Here is a 20,415-nt window from a genome sequence, read left to right as displayed (position 1 = left end):
ACAGAAAAAGAAAGTAAAGAAACAATCCCCTTTAAAATAGCACCCAAAGTAATAAAATATCTGGGAATAAATCTAACCAAGGAGGTGAAAGAATTATACACAGGAAACTATAAACCATTGATGAAGGAAATTAAAGAAGACTTTAAAAAATGGAAAGATATTCCATGTTCTTGGATTGGAAGAATCAGTATTGTTAAAATGTTCACACTGCCCAAAGCAATCTACAGATTTAATGCAATCCCTATCCAATTACCCAGGACATATTTCACAGAACTAGATCAAGTCATAATAAAATTTATATGGAACCATCAAAGACCTAGAATTGCTAAAGCATTACTGAAGAGAAAGAAAGAGGCTGGAGGAATAACTCTCCCAGACTTCAGACAATACTATAGAGCTACAGTCATCAAGACAGCATGGTATTGGTACCAAAACAGACATATAGACCAATGGAACAGATTAGAGAGCCCAAAAATGAACCCAAAAACTTTTGGTCAACTCATCTTCGACAAAGGAGGCAAGAACATTCAATGGAATAAAGACAGTCTCTTCAGCAAATTGTGTTGGGAAAACTGGACAGCAGCATGTAAAACAATGAAGCTAGAACACACCCTTACACCATATACAAAAATCAACTCAAAATGGATTAAAGACTTAAAAATAAGACAAGATACAATAAACCTCCTAGAGGAAAACATAGGCAAAACATTGTCTGAGATACATTTCAAAAATGTTCTCCTAGAAGAAATAAAAGCAAGAATATACAAATGGGACCTAATGAAACTTACAAGCTTCTGCACAGCAAAGGAAACCAGAAGTAAAACAAGAACAAAACCTACGGAATGGGAGAATTTTTTTGCAAGTGAAACCGACAAAGGCTTGATCTCCAAAATATATAAGCAGCTCATACGACTCAATAAGGAAAAAATAAACAACCCAATCCAAAAATGGGCAGAAGACCTAAACAAGCAACTCTCCAAGGAAGACATACAAATGATCAAAAAGCACATGAAAAAATGCTCAATATCACTAATTATCAGAGAAATGCAAATCAAAACTACAATGAGGTATCACCTCACACCAGTCAGAATGGCCGTCATTCAAAAATCCAAAAATGACAAATGCTGGAGAGGCTGTGGAGAAAGGGGAACCCTCCTACACTGCTGGTGGGAATGCAGTTTGGTGCAGCCACTATGGAAAACAGTGTGGAGATTCCTCAAAAGACTAGGAATAGACTTACCATATGACCCAGGAATCCCACTCCTAAGCTTGTACCCAGAAGGAAATCTACTTCAGGATGACACCTGCACCCCAATGTTCATAGCAGCACTATTTACAATAGCCAAAACATGGAAACAACCTAAATGTCCATCAACAGGTGACTGGATAAAGAAGAATTGGTATATTTATACAATGGAATACTACTCAGCCATAAAAACCGACAACATAATGCCATTTGCAGCAACATGGATGATCCTAGAGAATGTCATTCTAAGTGAAGTAAGCCAGAAAGAGAAAGAAAAATACCATATGAGATCACTCATATGTGGGATCTAAAAAACAAAAACAAACACAAAGAAAGCATAAATACAGGACAGAAATAGACTCATGGACAGAGAATACAGACTTGTGGTTACCGGGGCGGGGGTTAGAGGGTGGGAAGTGATAGACTGAGATTTCAAAATTGTAGAATAGATAAACAAGATTACACTGTATAGCACAGGGAAATATACACAAAATGTTATGATAAATCACAGAGAAAATATAAATAAATAAATAAATAAATAAATAACATAAATACAAAGCAGAAACAGACTCTTAGACATAGAATGCAAACTTTTGGTTACTGCGATGGTGCGGGGTGGGAAGGGACAGACTGAGATTTTAAAATGTAGTGTAGATAAACAAGACTGTGCTGTATAGCACAGGGAAATGTATAGATCTTGTGGTAGCTCACAGTGAAAAAAAGTGACAATGAGTGTATGCATGTTCATGTATAACTGAAAAATTGTGCTCTATACTAGAATTTGACACAACATTGTTGAATGACTGTTACTCAATAAAAAGGTGTTAGAAAAAAACAAATAAAGAAACACTACACTGTTAGAAAGGTATATGCAATGTAAGTTTGAAACAGAATTATACACATTTAATAAATAAATAAATACATATTTGAAGAGTTTTTGAAATAAAAAATGAATAGAACATCTAAGGAGAATGTCAACAGGAAATAGATGATTTGAACACTATAAACCAATTAAATATAACAGAGAGATTTTGAATATTCCATCTAACAACAGCAGAATACAAAACATTTTCTAGTGTACATGAAACATTCTCCAGGATAGACCAAATGTTAAGCCATGAGACAAGTCTCAATATATTAAAATATATTGAAATAATATAAAGTATTTTCTGCTATTAAAATTGATTGAAACTGAAAACAGAAGGAAAAATAACTTACCTATCTCAGGTTGGTAACAAAGTCACAATATAAAACGGGATAGATATTTAACACAACAAAAAATAAAAGAAGAGGAGGAAAAGAATGGAACTTGTATAGGTAAATGAAGATAAGATGCTGTCTTCAGAGAAAGGACTATTTTATCTAAGAGACATTATATACAAAACATATATAGAGAGTAGGAACATAAAACATAAAAAAAGAGAAAATTACCCTCAGAAAACCACCAAGCTAAAATGGAAGATAGAAGCACAAAGAAAAAAAATTTTAGATACAGAGGAACAAGAAAAGAAAAAAATGGCAGAACTAAGTCTTTATATATCAATAATTATCCTAAATGTAAATGGACCAAATTCACATATAAAAAGACATAGATTGGCTGGCTGGATTAAAAACCAGGATCCAACAATATGCTGCCTCCAGAATATTCATCTCGGCTCTAAAGACAAACATAGACTCAAAGTGAAGGGATGAAAGATGATACTGCAAGCAAATGGCAGCCAAAAGAAGCAGGTACTGTAGCCATATTCATATCAGACAAAGTAGACTATAAACCGAAAAGGTAACAAGAGATAATTATGAACATTATATAATGATAAAGTGAACAAATCATGAAGAAGACATGACATAACATATATTAATATATATGCATTTAGCATAAAAGCACCAAAATATATAAAGCAATTATTAATATCCATAAAGAGAGAAATTGATAGCAACATAATAATAATATGGAAATTTAACACCCTACTTACATTAAAGGATAGATCATCCAGACAGAAAGTCAACAAGGAAACTGTGGCTTTGATTAGAACAGTAGATCAATTGACTGAATACATATTTACAGAACATTCTCTCCAAAAGCAGCAGAATACACATTCTTTTTACACATGGAACATTCTCAAAGATCAATCATATGTTGGGATGCAAAACAAGTCTCAACAAATTTAAGAAGATTGAAATCATATCAAACAACTTTTTTCAATTATAATAGCCTGAAACTAAATGTCAACTACAAGAAGAAAGCTGGAAAAAATCACAACTATCTGGAGACTGAACAACATGCTACTGAACAGCTACTGGTTTAGACAAAAAAAATCACAGGAAACATTTAAAAAATATATGAAGACAATTAAAAATGAAAATGTGAATAATAAGTAGCTCATTTGTATCTTTTGACTGTCATTTATGATTGAATTACTGCATTCTGTTGATTCTTATTTTGTGGTTAGCTTTATTCCTTTGATAACTATGTAAGTTTAAAGTGCTAAAGCTCTAAACTGTTCTTAGAAACAATGAACAGCACATGTATGTAAATTTTAAAATGGTTTTATTTCTCAATAAGTTGGACTTCCTAGAATAAACTTTGTTTACCCCAAACAATAATAATAAAAGGAACTGAACAAAAATGTAGTAGACTATTAACATTCACTTCATATTGGCCATTAGTATCTTTCACAAAACTTTGAGATACACTGTATGTAAAAGTTATTTTATATTCCCCATCTCCTAGTGGCATGTTATTTCATATTACTAATGATATTGTCAAGAAAATGAAATGAAATTTGTCTCAAAAAAGAAACAACTTTGAATCTTCTGATGCTGTGATCATAATTATGACTTTGTTTCTGACTCTTTCCACATAGCAGAGTCCTAGGGAGTTCATTTCTTTTGAAGACTAATGCATCCTCAGCCACTCAACTTCGTGAATCTGAGTTCTGGAGGAAAATGTCATTATACATGACTGCCTAAAATACTATAATTTAAATTTGGAAATAAAATGCTAAGATGCTGAAACTGGGATAATTTCTAATAAGAGTACCACTAAAGATAATTTCTATTTTTTCCAAACATAACATAGGGAATGGATATGGTTATACTACTGTAGAAGATGTTCTTTAATTTTAGCTAAAATTACATTACCAGAGAGATTGATATATTCATGTAATTCTCAATATAAAAATAAAGAAAATGTAATATCTATCTAAAACTACAAAAACATGAAGATATGACATGCCATAATTTATGGGATACAGCAAAAGCTGTACTAAGAAAGGAGTTTATAGCAATGCAGGTCTACCTCAAGAAACAAGATAAATCTCAATTAAACAATCTAACCTTACACCTAAAGGAAATATAAATAAAGAAGGAAATAAGCCAAAAGTTAGTGGAAAGAAGGAAGTAAAAATCAAAGCAGAAATGAATGAAGTGGAGGTAAAATGACAGTAGAAAATATCAATGAAAGAGATAGATGATTCTTTAAAAAGTTAAACAAAATTGACCTAGACCCACTAAGAATAAACAAAGAGAATGCTCAAATAAATAAAATCAGAAATGAAAATGTGGTTACAATTGATATCACACAAATACAAAAAATTATAAGAAGGATAGGGATCACATTGAATCTGCAGATTGCTTTAGGTAATATGTATGAACAAATGAATACAATAAAGTTGCAAGGTATAATGTCAATAATAAAAAATATGTTGGGTTGCTATCCACTAACAATGAAATAGCAAAGGAGAAGTTAAGAAAACAAACCCAGTTTGAACTGCAAAAAAATAATAAAGTACTTAGGAATAAATTTAACTAAGGAAGTAAAGAGCCTGTATATTGAAAAGCATAAGATTTCTGAAAGAAATTGAAGACAAAAAAATGGAAAAATATTCCACCCTCATGGATTAGAAGAATTAACTTTGTTAAAGTACCCATATTACCTAAAGCAATCCCAATGATATTTTTCACAGAAATATAAGTAAAAAGTCTGAAATTTATGTGGAATCACAAAAGACCCCAGTCAAAGCAATCCTAAAAAGAAAAATAAAGCTGAAGTTATCACACCTCCAATTTCAAATTATTCTGCAAAACTAAAACAATTAAAACAGCATGATATTGGCAGAAAAACAGATACACAGATCAATGGAACAAAATTGACAGCCCCAACATGAACCCATGTATACATGGACAACTAATTTATGATAAAGGAGCAATGAACATACAGTGGAGAAAGAAAAGTATCTTCAAAAAATAATATTGGGAAAACCAGACAGTCACATGCAAAATAATGTAATTAAACCACTCTTAAACCATACACACAAATTAACTAAAATAGATTAATAGTATACTTGTTTTCACCATTGATATTGAACATTATACTGAAAATCCTATCCAGATCAGTTGGAAAAGAAAAATAAATAAATAGCAACTGAATTGAAAAGTAAGTTACTTCTGTCTTAGATAACATAAACTACATATAGAAAATTTCAGTGAATCCACAAGAAATGTACTAGAGCTGTTTAATAAATACAACAATATTGTTGACTACCACAAGTATAGCACATAAAAATCAGATTTAATATCTGAAATACATTAAAAATACTTAAATACAACAACAAAAAGAAAAACAACCTAATTAAAATGAGCAAGTGACTTGTATAGACATTTCTTCAAAGAAGAGACATAAATAACCAATAAACACTGAAAAGAGTTCAACATTTTTAATCATTAGGAAAACACAAACAAAACTATTTAACATTTACCAAGATGGCTATCATAAAAAAAGAAAAAAAAGTGTTCATGAGGACATGGAGAATTTATAATCCTCATATATTGCTGATGGGAATGTAAAATGGTACAGCCACTATGGAAAGGTTTGGTGGTTCCTCAAATGGTTAAATGTAGAATTACTGTATGACCTAGCTTTTCCACTCCTGGGTATATATACTCAAAAGAATTAAAAACAGGGATACCTTTATGTTGCTATTCATTGCAGCATTATTCTCAGTAACCAAAAGGAGGAATCCAAGTGTCTATCAACAAATAAATAAAAAATGTTTGTAGGAATATTATTTACATAAACAGGACTGAAGTTCTGATATATAGATGAGTCTTATAATTATGACATTAACCAGACTGAAAAGGATAAATATTGTATGATTCTACCTACATGAAATATCTAGAATAGGAAAATTCATACAGGCAGAAAGTTTATTAGAGTTTACCAGGGGTTCAGGGGAAGAGATAATAAGGTGTTACTGCTGAATGGTTACAGAGTTTCTGTTTAAGGTGATAAAAAAAGTTTTGGAAATGGCGAAGGCTGCCTAATTGTGTGAATGTAATTAATGCCATTTTGCACAAAAGTGCTGTGTACACAAAAATGGTAAAAATGGCAAACTATGTGATATATGTATTTTACAACAACTAAAAAAACTTTTCCAAAAATAAAAAAGGAAGACACAGCTACACACCCAATGAAAGTCTTAAAATTAATAAAGCTGACAAAGATATGGAGCAACTGGAACTCTCAGACTTGGCTAGTGCATGTATAAAATTGTAAAAGTACTTTGGAAAACATTGTGTCAGTGTCTTAAAAAGTTAAACATACATTTACAATACAAAATAGCCATTCAACTCCTAGATATTCACCCATAAAAAAAAATGACTACATAAATACTTGTACAAGAAGGTTCATAATTTCTTATTCTTACAGCTTAGGTGTTCTTATACCTAGTGAAAACTTGAAACAATCTAAATATCCAATAATGGGAATGGATAAATTGTGATATATGATTTGATACTATAAAATAAAAAAGGAACAAATTACCAATATCTGCTTTAGTCTACATAAATTTGAAAAACATAAATGCTGAGTGAAAGAAGCCAGATTCAGTACTATACTATGTATGTATGATTCCATTTACATGAGTTCTAAAACAGGCAAAATTAATCTGTGGTAAAAAAAAAAAAAAAAAGACCAGAAAAGGCACCAGAGGATGGCAGGTAATTGATTATGACTGGAAATCAGGAAACTTTCTGAGATTATGGAAATATTGATAGTGTTACACAGGTATATGCATTTGTGGGGAGTCAGTGAATTCTACACTGAAGAGCTATGCTTTATAATATATGTAATTATACATTAATAAAAATTATATATGATTAGCCATGTCAGGATTTGCAAACATCAAAAACACCTTTACTATATTGAATAGAAGTGGTGAGAGTGGGCATACTTTTATTGTTCTGGATTTTAGAGAGAAGGCTTTCAACTTTTCACCATCAAGTATTATGCTGGCTATAAGTTTGTCATAAATAGCTTTTTTTATATTGAGATATGTTCCCTCCATTCCCACTTTGATTAGAGTTTTTATCATAAATGGACGTTGATTTTTACTGAATGCTTTTTCTGAATTAAGATAATCACGTGATTTTTGTCCTTTCTCTTGTTGATGTGGTTTATCATGATGATTGACTTGTGTATGTTGAACCATCCTTATGTCCCTGGGATGGACTCAACTTGATCATGGTGTATAAACTTTTTTAAGTGTTGTTGGATTCTATTTGCTAATATTTTGTTGAGGATGTTTGCAAAGCATGAAGCTGGAAGAATAACATCCCTAGACTTCAAACAATGCTACAAAATACAGTAATCAAAACAGCACGGTACAAAACATGGTACAAAAACAGACATAAGAATCAATGGAACAGAATAGAGATCCCAGGAATAAACCCACAAACTTTTGGTCAATTAATCTTTGACAAAGGAGGCAAGGACATACAATGGATTAAAGACAGTCTCTTCAGCAAATGGTGTTAGGAATACTAGACAGCTGCATGTAAAGCAATGAAGTTAAAATACTACCTAACACCATACACAAAAATAAACTCAAAATGGCTTAAAGAAGTAAATATAAGACAAGACACTATAAACCTCTTAGAAGAAAACAGAGGCAAAACATTATGTGACATAAATCTTAGCAATGTTCTCCTAAGACAGTCTACTCAGGCAATAGGAATAAGAGCAAAATTAAACAAATGGGACCTAATTAAACTTACAAGCTTTTTCACAGCAAAGGAAACCATAAATAGAACAAAAAAGACAACCTACAGAATGTGAGAAAATATTTGCAAAAGATGAGACTAACAAGGGCTTGATTTCCAGAATATATAAACAGCTCATATGACTTAATAAGAAAAAAATAAACAACCCAATCCAAAAATGAGCAGAAGACCTAAACAAGCAATTCTCCAATGAAGACATACAAATGGCTAATAGGCACATGAAAAAATGCTCAATATTGCTTATTATCAGAGAAATACAAATCAAAACTACAATGAGGTATCACCTCACACCAGTCAGAATGGCCATCATTCAAAAGTCCACGAATAGTAAATGCTGGAGAGGCTGTGGAGAAAAGGGAACCCTCCTACACTGTTGGTGGGAATGTAGTTTGGTGCAGCTGTTATGGAAAATAGTATGGAGACTTCTCAAAATACTAAAAGTAGACTTATCATATGTTCCAGCAATCTCACTCTTGGGCATATATCTAGAGAGTATTTTAATCCAAAAATATACATGAACCTCAGTGTTGATAGCAGTACTATTTACAATAGCCAAGACATAGAAACAACCCAAATGTCCAATGACAGATGACTGGATAAAGTTGTGATATATTTGTACAATGGACTACTACTTAGACATAAAAAATGATAAAATAATGCCATTTGCAGCATCATAGATGGATCTGGAAATTGTCATTCTAAGTGAAGTAAGCCAGAAAGAGAAAGAACAATGTCATATGATATCACTTATATGTGGAATGTAAAAACACAAACAAACAAAAGACAAATGAGCTTATTTACAAAACAGTAGCAGACTCACAGACATAGAAAACAAACTTATAGTTACTGGATGACTGGTGGGTGGGAAGGGATAAATTAGGACTTTGAGATTTGCAGATACTAATTCCTATGTATAAAATGGCTAAACAAGTTTACAGCACAGGGACTGATATTCAATATCTTGTAGTAACTTATAATGAAAAAGAATATGAAAACAAATATATGTATGTGTATGTATGGCTGAACTAATTTGCTATACACCAGAAGTTGACATAACATTGAAAACTGACTATACTTCAATTAAAAAAAAAAACCTCTTTACTTGCTGTGACTGTTAATTTGAACATGTCAACTTGACTAGGCTAAGGGAAGCCCAGATATCTCATAAAACATTATTTCTATTGTTTCAATCTATTAAAGTCCTGAATAGAACAAAGAGGAAGAGAATGGGCAAATTTGCTTTCTCTGCCTGAGATGAGAGGTCCAGCTTCTCCCTATGAGACATTGATGCACCTTGGTTTTTAGGTCTTAAAGCTTGATCTGTGGCTTACACTTCTGACACACTGGTTCTCTGAACTTTAGACTCAAACTGAATTTTACCATTAGTTTTCCTGGATCTCTAAATTGCAGATGGCAGATTATGGGACTTCTCAGCCTCCATAATCACCTGAGACAATTCTTATAATAAATAAATAAATAAATAAATAAATAAATAAATAAATAAATAAATAAATAAACAAACAAACAAACAAACAAACAGACAGACAGACAGACAGACAGACAAACAAGCAAGCAAGCAAACAAACAAACAAATATAGATTTTTCCCCTTGGAAATCTCTGAGAAAAATATATTTTGGTACAGACAGTAGCTATAGAAAAACAGAATTTTGAAGTTGAGTTTTCTGAAAATTTTCTGGTGTTACTAGAATTGGCTCTCTAATCTGATTAGATTCTAATAAGCTAATGAGCTAGTGTATATGATGCTTTCAAACATTTTTAGAAAACTGATTGCTCCTAATGTTTTTAACTGAATTGGTGAAAGAGAAGAATGAGTTCAGGGGTTCAAATTTCAGTTTAAGAGGCACTTAATAACCTAAGAGCTTCTACGTGTACCCTGAACATGTCCCTTATTTCCTGTAGCCACATGGCTAAAATTGTTGAAGTTTACACATAGAACTTCATCTTGTATCAGTTAAATTACAATGGAAGTTGAACTCCCATCCTTGCAGGTTGTCTACTGTTAAAGTAATAGCATATATTGAAAATGAATGGGGTCTTGTAAATTGGGATTGGGATATGTCAGAAGATTTTGATGAAGTAGGGGACAATGAGCCTTTAAATCTTGATGAGTTTTCATTGCCAGTGGAAGAGGCCTCCCCCTTTTCAGTGGAAGTGGCCTCCTGATCTCTAGTAGAAGGGTCATACCATTCCCTGTGGTATTGACCTCCCCACCAACAGTGGTATAAGTCTTTCTACCTCTATCTGAGGAGATTAACCCTCCATTGCCTGAGGCCTCCCTTGAGATAGTTCCCATGCAAGACAATGCTGATTTTCCTTAGGATCACCTCCATCCTCAGTTTTGCTTCTCGATCTACAACTAGACTCAAGTTCCAGGAGGCTCCTAAAGGTGAGGTACAAATTGTGACCCATGAGGAAGTGTGCTATGCACGACAAGAACCACTTAATTTTTCTAATTTATACAAACATAAATCATGGGGAAATATATTTGGAAAAGGGTACTATAGGTATAGGATAATGGCGGAAGAAAAATAAAGTGGTATCAGGCCAAATTTATTGATATGGGCTCATTAAGCAGAGACAGCATTTAATGGTGAAGCTTAGGGAATTAGAAAGGGCTTTAACTGTTTGTTGGTTGGTGGGCTGAAATATGGAACAATAAATTCCCCATCATAAGTAAATTGGAAATGATCAATGGTTTAATGTAGAGGAAGAGATTCAGAGGCATAGGGAGATGAAAATGTTAGAATGGGCTTGTCATTTAAAACCTACTCACACACTACACATCCAAAGGACATCCTTTTCTCGATACTTTCAGAAGTATATCTGTGAGGAGAACCCCAACATCCTTGAAGAATTTTGTGATCACTCTTCTTTGTAGGCCAGACCTTACGCTGAGAACCACAGCTACTCAAATGGAAAACATAAATGTCACTGAGGTTATTGGATTCAGGTGATTGGATTTATGTGTTTATGTTAGGGGCCAAGTGGTAGGACTCAACTTCCAAAACCAAAGTGGACATGATTACCATAATGAACAGCAGAAAATTTCTAGCTAGGTAAGCAAAACATAACTTGAATCAAAAACAGAGGGTCACAGGCCCTCAATCAATTCTGAGATCTGAGCCAACAAACATACACAGATTCTCTTGAACTAAGGGGAAACTGGGTCCCCTTAAAGGAAGGACCCCAGTACACTACTGAAATTTTATATTGTTAATTTTCCTCAAAAGGACTTCCCCAAAGGAACCTCTGATCTTTTACCGGGATAATTGTATATTGAGGTAAAGGAAATAATCAGATCTTTTGAGGACTGCTGGCCACTCGCTCTGAACTGACACTGATTCCAGGAGACCCAAAACATTACTGTGGCCCTCAAGTCAGAGTTGGGGCTTATGGAGATCATATGAGCAATGGAGTTTTAGTTCAGGTCTGTTTCACAGTGGGCCCAGTGGTTCCCTGAACTCATGATTCTTTCCCCAGTTCCAGAATTTAATTATTGGAATAGACAGACTTAGCAGTGAGCAGAATCTCCATACAGGTTTCATGACCTGTGAAGTGAGGAATAGAAATGTGGGAAAGGCTATGTAAGCAATTAGAATTGCCTTTACCTGGGAATCTAGTTAATTAAAAGGAATAGTGCATTCTTGAAAGGATTGCTAAGATTAGTGCCACTATCAAGGACTTGATATGTGCAGGAGTAGTGATACCCACCACATGCCCATTCAACTCTCATACTTGGCCTGTGCAGAAGGCAGATTTTGAAGAATGTCAGTGAATTATCATAAGCTTAAGTAGGTGATGACTCCAGTGAAGCTGGTTTACCAGATGTGGTTTCATTTGAGCAAATTAACATAATCCTTGATACTTCGTATGAAGTTTCCAATCTTACAAATGCTTTTTCCTCCATTCTTGCCCATATGGTCCATCAGAAGTAGTTTACTTTCAACTGGCAAGGCCAACAGTACACATTCATTGTCCTACCTCAACGGTATAACAACTCACCACCTCTATGTCATAATTTTGTTCACATGATCTTGTTTACCTTTTTCTTCCACAAAATATCACACTAACCCATTACATTAATGACATTATATTGATTGCACCTTGTGATCAAGAAGTAGCAATTTCTCTAGATTCATTAGTAAGATATTTGCATGTCAGAGGGTGGGAAATAAATCCAACTAAAATTCAGGGGTCTTCTATCTCAGAGAAATTTCTGGGGGTTGAGTCAAGCTATTTCTTCTAAAATGAAGGATACTTTGTTGCATCTGGACTTTCTATAACCAATAAAGAAGTCATGGGACTTCTTGGCCTCCATAATCACCTGAGACAATTCCTACAATGAATGAATGAATGAATTCTATTGACTTCATTTCTCTGAAGAACCCTGACTATACGCTAATATATCTAAATTCACGTGGTAGATATGCATTGCTCTAACCCTTTAATGATATTTATCACATTATTTTTACTTTGTTTTGTAGTTTTATACCCATCTTATATCTTTGTTATTGGTCTGAAGGCTATTGGAATGATAAAAGATCATGTGTTATGAATTGACATGCCAGCATAACCTCTAGAAAAATGTCTTGCACAATTTAAATGTAAAATAAAATAAACAAGTAGTAATCAAAGTAACTACAGCAGAAAGCCTGATTTGTGAGAAGCATGTATGTAGCTTTCTTTTGGGATTATTTAGATGTCTTTAAAAAGGAGCCTATATCCTTTATGGTATGAATACTTATAAAGGAATGAAGGATGGATGTGAAAAATACGTGAAGGAAAGAAAACATGAAATCTTTTCATTTTTAAAAACCCTGAATATAGTTTTAAGCAGTCAAAAGTAAATTCAGAAACATAGGTAGAATAATCAGCCAGTTTAAATATATAACTTTATAAAAAAGATTTTGTCCAAACAATGGACAATATAGACATTTCACATCTCATTCACATGTTTTGAGTCTGTTCAGATACAATCTAAAGGAGAAAAAAGGAAGTCATTTTACACCTACATTTACTAATTCAGCCTTTATTTCTGTGTTCTTTACTTTTAAACTCACTATCTCAAAATCTTGCCCATTACCACAACTTAACTGTCTGATCTCTACAGATAAACCATAATCCTTGAGGTATTTTCTTATATAGTTAATCAGACAAAAATATTAATCCATCTCCACGATGCCCCTAAATATTCCTTAAGTTTTTAGCTTATAAATTTCTGTCTGAATTGCTTTTGCAACCTCTAAGCTAGAATTCTTTGACCCAATCTCTGACATTTTCGCCATATATTCAAGAATATATAGTAGAATTTTGGAAATATGGAAGCTTGAATATTCCTTCTGACTTCATCTCTTCTCAATCTCCTTATCTGAAGAAAGCCAGAAGTCAGAATTAGCAAACTGACAGAGCCAAGGCATGGATACATTAGAGATGGTGGGTTCTCCAGGAATATCAGAGAGGAAAAAGACCTATAGTCCAATGGGGCAAGAGAGACCAAGCACAAATGAGACCTTATTTGATGATAAAGGAAGTATTTTAAGTCAGATCAATTAATGAGTGATACAGGGACAATTGTCACATTTTTGCTCAAAACAGGTGACTTTTCATCTCACTCAGATTAAAATCCAAATCCTTTACAGTTGTCCATAAGATTGTACATGGATCTGGCCCCTGACAAACTCTTTGATCTCATCTCCTCTCATTCTCTTTCTTGCTCACTTCCAATATGGCTACACTAGGCTGCTGTCACAAACCTCCAGGCACATTCTGTCTTAAGGCATCAGCAACATGGTTTGCACCCTCACTTTATTCAGGTGTTTATTCAAGTCATCTGCTCTGAAAGGACTTCTTTACCACATATATAGAACAGAATGCCCCAAACCTCATGCTGTCCCTTTACTCACTCTGCTTTACTTTTTTCAAAGCAACCATCAAAAACTGATGTATGTATAGTGTGTTGGGAGGGAGAAGATGGGACTCTGTTTCTACCCTGCATGATATAAATTGTAAGCACTATGAAAGCAAGGACTTTGTTTCTGGCAATTTCCTCCTCCTAAAACAGTGCCATAAATATTGTTCAGTTCTGCCTCTGATTTAGTGCCAGAATATGAAAGAACTCTGATATCATCATGAAACACTGTAAGACCTGATTCTAGACTGGTAGTCTAAGAATAAGGGGATGACTGTCTCTAGACTGGTAGTCCAAGAATAAGGGGATGACTGTCTCTTCCAAGTAGAATGTGAGTTTCAAGAGCATAGACTGACAGGTCAAGGTTGAGCCTCCCTTTAATTCAAAGCAAGCAGATGTGATATAGAATAATCTGAAACTTGGATCGAGTCCAAGAGTCCAGAAAGTTATGAGATAAAGGCATAATTGGTGAACACAAAATTCTACATTTATTTTTTTCTACCTTCCTCCCACTAAGACATAGTTCCATATTTTGCTCACAACTGTATTCTTAACCTCTAAAACAGAATTAGAACCAAGGTGAAACCTTGTTCTGTCTGACTAACAAGTTGTGGGATATACAAGGCCTAAGGGCCAGGGATATAAAGATCGTAGGTGGTTGCCTTCTGCATCCCATTAGAATATATGTTCTAAGAGAGCAGGGGTTTTATTTAGATTGTTCCACTGTTCTATCTCCAGGTTCTAGTCCAGGGTTAAGCTTCTCTCTTACTTTATGCTAAAAATCCACTGTCATTACAGAATAATATAACACTTGATTCAGGACCTGGGGCCTAGTGAGAGAGCAGGAACTAGAAAGTGTTATGTATCTAAAATGAATATACAGTTATATTTTTGTTGTCTAAAGACAAACTGTATAGTACAGTTTATCACATAGTACACATATACCCCAATCCTTTGTTATTTATCACATTCTTTTTATGTTGTTTTGTAGAGTTTTATACCTACCATATATCTTTGTTATTGGTGTTAAGGTTACTTGAAAGATAAAAAAAAAAGTGTTAAGGAAGCAAGTTTTTTGTTTTGTCCACTGCTATGTCCCAAACTCTTAAAATAGTGACAGGATAAAGGCCAGCTCTAATCCTGAGTGTCAGAAAGTGGGGTAACTCCAATATTATCATAGGAAAATATGCTTATTTCTGGTCTTGAGGTCAAGGGTGGGTGGTGGATATCTGCCTTGCTACATCCAGAATATAATCTCCTTGACAGCTGAATTTTTGTCTTTGTTTCAGGCAATTGCCAGTGTTGTGGCTTGGGGCAAGCCTCCCTGAGTGTAAGAAGTGGTAAAAGTACCTAGAACAGTGACTTGCATTCTAAGGTCAGTGTTATTGGTTGTTTTTGTTGTTGCAACCCATTTCTCAGTTGGAAAAAAGAATCTCTACAACAAAAAGTACAAGAAATTCCAAGTTTAGCATTCATATTGAAATTTTTTAAAAAACACAAAAATAGATACTATTAATTGTGGTTATATTTGCAGTAAATATATAAAACATAGGCAAGATTCACACCAAATTCATGATAGTGTTTGCCTCTGTGGAGGAATGAAACATTATATTGTAAATATGCCAAAATGTTGACACTTGTTAATTTTTGGTGAAGGTAAACAAATGCTTATTATATCTTTCATACTTCTTGTATTATGTTTAATTTTTCAAAATAAATAAAATACAAAGAGAATTTAAAACAGTTATACATGATGATTTTATCACAATGTTTTCAGAATTGAACATATGTAGGACATAAACATATGCAACATGCAAAGACAAAGCATCTGAATAATACAATCAAGAAGCTTGATAATAGAGAATATATGTTCCTTTTTAATAGAAAGCTTGAATAAACTACCATTGAAGAGATAAGAAAGCTGATTAAAGATCAACTATCAAAATTGTCACCAGGATTAGACTGTTTTTACAGCTCATTACTAACTAATTTTTAAAGAACAAATAATTCTAATGCCATTTAAACTATTCCATAGCACAGAAAAAGATTGAAAACTCACCAATTCATTTTTAAAGCTAGCACAATTGTAATAAAAAACTAGAAAATTACAGTTTCACTTTGGAATGTAAAGCAAATAAAATATTGGTAAATAATATACAGCAATGTATCAAATGATTATTACACCATGACCAAGTAGGATTTATTCCAGATGCACAAATTTGGTTCAACATCAAATACCTACCACTCTAATTCATTATGTCAACAAATTAAAGGGAAAAAAATCATACTATTTTATCAACAGATGCTGAAAAGACATTTGATAAAATTCAGGAGCCACTTGTAGTAATAACACTATGTAAAACAAGAATAGAAGAAACTCCCTAAACATGTTAACATTTAATGACTATTCACTAATAACCAATGGCAAATATCATGTTAATAGGGAATACTAAAAACAATTCCATGAAAATTGAGAACCAGACAGGCATGTCTGCCATAGTCATTATTCAAAACTGTTTTGGAGAATACAGATCATGTAATAATAATTAATATAAACATCATAAGAAATAAAATTATCTCTATTTGCAGGTGAAATGATTGTATATCTAGAAAGCCTAAAATATTTTTTTAAAAACCCAGTGCAATTTAGAGGATTTAGAAAGCTGATTAAATAGAAGAAAAAATCTGTAGTTTGTCTGTATTGCCAAAAGTACAAATGAGGAGGGGAAAAATTAAAAAAAACTCAATTAAAAATGTGACAAAAACTGTAAAAATATTTAGACATAATTTAATCAGATGTGATGGACTTATATGAAGAAAATTACAAAGCCAAAACCAAAAGACTTTAATGATGTACCAAAATTCTTGATATTAATCATTAATAATATCATTAAAATAATCCTTTAAATAGAAATTCAGAAATGTAATACAATTCTAAGACATCACAATTTTTTAAATGTGGAAAGAAGGCTTCCAAATTTTCAATTGAAAGAACGAATGTATAGGACAGGTTATATAAAAGAAGAAAATAAAAAACTAATGAGAGGAGACTTCCTTTACCAAAGTCCAAAATTTATGTTCAGGTCAGTACAGTTAAACTGGCTCAGGAATTTGAAAATACGTACTTTATTTAATAAATCTGATAGCATAATAGTATACGAAAAAAGATGTATAGTTGGACCTCTATCTTATATCATATACAAAAATAAATTCCTGATGGATCAAACAGTTAAAGCTCAAAATTAATATTTTTTTAAAACAGGAAGGTAAATATCTGTATGCCTTGGAGTGGGGGTATTCAGCTGAAAAAGACAGGAAACCAAAGCTAAAAAGGAAATAACAGTCTAACTAAAACTTAAAAAAAATCTTTAAATATATCAATAATTAAGTCAAGATTAGTTATAGAAGGGAGAAAATCATAATATATAAGGGCTACAACTGATTACTGTGCACCATATAGTAAATATAGTTAGAATTTCTATAAATTTATAAGGAAAAGATCAAAGATTCAATAGATAAATGAGCAAAGGATAAGCACTGGCAAATCACAAAAAGTCCAAATAGTAAAAACAAGCAAATAAAAACTCACTGAGTTTATCAATTAAAGAAACAATACTATGTAATTTTTCATCGTTCAGATTTGCACACATTAAAGAATGCTGAAAGGATGCTGGAAAATGAACCTTTTCATTTTGGATGATAATTTTGTAGTATCTCATAAAATTAAATATACACCTACCTAGTAGTCCCATTTTTGGGAAGCTATCCTATAAAAATAAAAGCACCAGTATGTATTGTAGGAGTGTTACGGTGAAAAAAGGGAAATAACTTAAAAGGCATCCACAATGGAATGGTTCATGAGTGGTACCATTTTGGTACATAAACATGTACTTGTATATGCAGCTATTAGAGGGAGGGAGGAATAAAAGGAGAGAAAGAGAGGGAGAAGGGAAATGTGATGTGTGATTTATTTAATAAATGTGATGGCACAATCAGGTATCCAATGTGAACAAAATGTATAGTTGGACTTCTATCTTACACAACATACAAAAATAAATTCCAGAGAAAGATGGGGAGAGGGAGGGAGTGGGAGGGAGAGATATCTGTAGCTACTGATTAGAAAGATATGTCAAGTGAGAAAGGCAATTACAAAGAAATGATGTGGCTTGACATTTCTACAGAAACGACTACAACAGACTTTCTGTAGGAGGATGGAAGAATATATATTATGTTCTTAACACTTGTTACCTGGGGAGAAAAAAAGGTTAAGTAAGGAAATGGCGAGGGGGGCGCCACAGTGTGTGTACACCATTCATTTTTCTTTATCTAGTTTTTCATTGTTCCAAAGTTTACAGACCCTTTTCAATCTTCTATTAGCACCTGATTTAAACTTTTGATTACAGAACAAGGTAATATCAAAGTATCAAAGCACACTTGGGGCAAAACTGTGGAACTAGTTAATGTAAGATATGGAGGCACAGTAAGTAATAACAAATTCTTTAATTTCTGACACAAAAACTGTTCTCAAAAGTTCGCATGACATATTTTGCATTTAATAGTTCCACAGCTTTTGAAAAGAACACAATTAACTTAGGGGATTTTCACCAAACCATAGACATAAATGTGAATGTCATCATCAAACTTAATGAAGTAGACAGACGGCTTAGCCACCACTTGATGGATGAAAATGCCGGTTCTCTTGGACCCATCATCTTTGGCGTGCTCCACCTGCTTGCCCACGAGGCTGTCAACCACTTCTCCAGGCTCCCGTTCTGCTGTAGGGAAATAGTAGTTGGAATCTGGAATGATGCGCAGGTCACCATCTTTGTAGTCATCCAGCAGAGTGTACATGTAAAGGACTGGATCTTTCTCGTAGGTGATGTAAAACCAAGTGTCCATCACCGGGGCTCTTGCCAGGACCATGCCTTTCCATTCATCTTTTGTACCGTGCTCACCCTCAAACACATGACCCACTGCCTTGCCAATCAGGGAATCTGCCAGGCGCGAATCAATGCGAGGAGTTGGCACTCTCTCAGGAAGGATCTCTAGCGCTAAAACTCTCTTATCTCGATGCAGTTCTAGTCCATACACACTATCTTTGTCATCATATTTGATGATGTAGAGAGTGGGCTTCACGGAAACCTGCTCGAGCACGGTGCCCTTCCACTGCTCCACAGGCTCGTTGCCTTCCTTCCAGCCGTGTTGAATGCGGCAGCCCACGATGTTTCTACGGGTGAGGAAAGTGGGCTTGCGCCGCTGCTTCCTGTGGGTGTGCCTTTTCTTCATCAGGTATGCTGACACGCCATCTACGCCCACCGGAGGCACAGTTGGGGGTGACATGTCTCAGGGCTTAAGGGGGCTTGGCAACTTTGCAACTTTCTAGATTAAGCTGACAAAAAGTCAACACTATCCAATATGAAATCTTTTCTCGTGATCTCCGAGTCCCTGGTCAGTTCTTCCTTCCCCAAATGCAAAGCTCTCCCCAAGGCTTGGCAGAAGCTCGCTAATTCTGATTGTGGACAGGGACAGCGGGGACCTCTTGACAGTATTCTCTCCCGCCCCGGAGAGGTGCCTGCATCAGTGGCAGATGCCGCAGGAGATGGCGGGCTCGCCTGTGCTGCCCCCGCCTTTCGCCCGCCCCGACTCCCAAACCCAAGTCCCCGAATTGACCACTTAGCTGTTACCGATGGTGCTGCGGCTGCGATACAGCGACGGAGAAGGGGACGACGGGAAAGGGATAGGAGGGATGGCTGCAGCGCCAAAGTCGCAGGCGGCGGCGTGTCTTTGACGAGTCCGCGCGGCCGCGGCTTCGCAATGCTGCTCTGCTCGGCCTAGCTCTGGCGCCAGGGTTTTTGCCGCTTCGGGAACCGGACCCCTCAGAGCCCGCCTGAGCCGCAGCCCCGCCCCCGCCATTCCGTCTTCCGCTCCGCCAGCTGCAGCAGGGCGGGTTCGGGCGCGCACTACGTTCCATCCACACAGTCATAGGCGCTCACTCCCTCTTTCCCTCACACGCCCCGCGACCGCTTCCCTCAAACTCTAGCCAGATTGGCTGACTCCCCTCCTCCTCTCTGGCCGCCTGTAGCCTGCCAACCTCCTCCACAGCCTCTCCATCTGCTTTCTATCTTCCAGGAATTCCTTACAAAGCCTTTAAAAAATATTACACTCACACACACACACACA

The 20,415-nt window shown here is 34.8% G+C and overlaps 1 protein-coding gene across 1 annotated transcript; it reads right to left on the bottom strand.

Moving 5' to 3' along the window:
- Window positions 1-17,910: 17,910 nt before the first annotated feature.
- Window positions 17,911-20,145, bottom strand: SPIN4 (spindlin family member 4). The gene has a single exon (XM_031675196.2). The coding sequence runs from the start codon at window positions 19,573-19,575 to the stop codon at window positions 18,826-18,828; it is 750 nt and encodes a 249-aa protein (XP_031531056.1). The 5' UTR covers window positions 19,576-20,145; the 3' UTR covers window positions 17,911-18,825.
- Between the last annotated feature and the right edge of the window lie 270 nt (window positions 20,146-20,415).

The sequence above is a fragment of the Vicugna pacos genome, unplaced genomic scaffold (assembly GCF_048564905.1).
Source record: "Vicugna pacos unplaced genomic scaffold, VicPac4 scaffold_65, whole genome shotgun sequence".
NCBI lineage: Eukaryota > Metazoa > Chordata > Mammalia > Artiodactyla > Camelidae > Vicugna > Vicugna pacos.
The sequence above is the reverse complement of the archived record's forward strand: the minus strand, read 5'-3'. Positions and strand labels throughout refer to the sequence as shown.

Bases quoted from the DNA above. Each gene is read 5' to 3' on its own strand.
- SPIN4 (XM_031675196.2), bottom strand. From the start codon at position 19,575: ATGTCACCCCCAACTGTGCCTCCGGTGGGCGTAGATGGCGTGTCAGCA.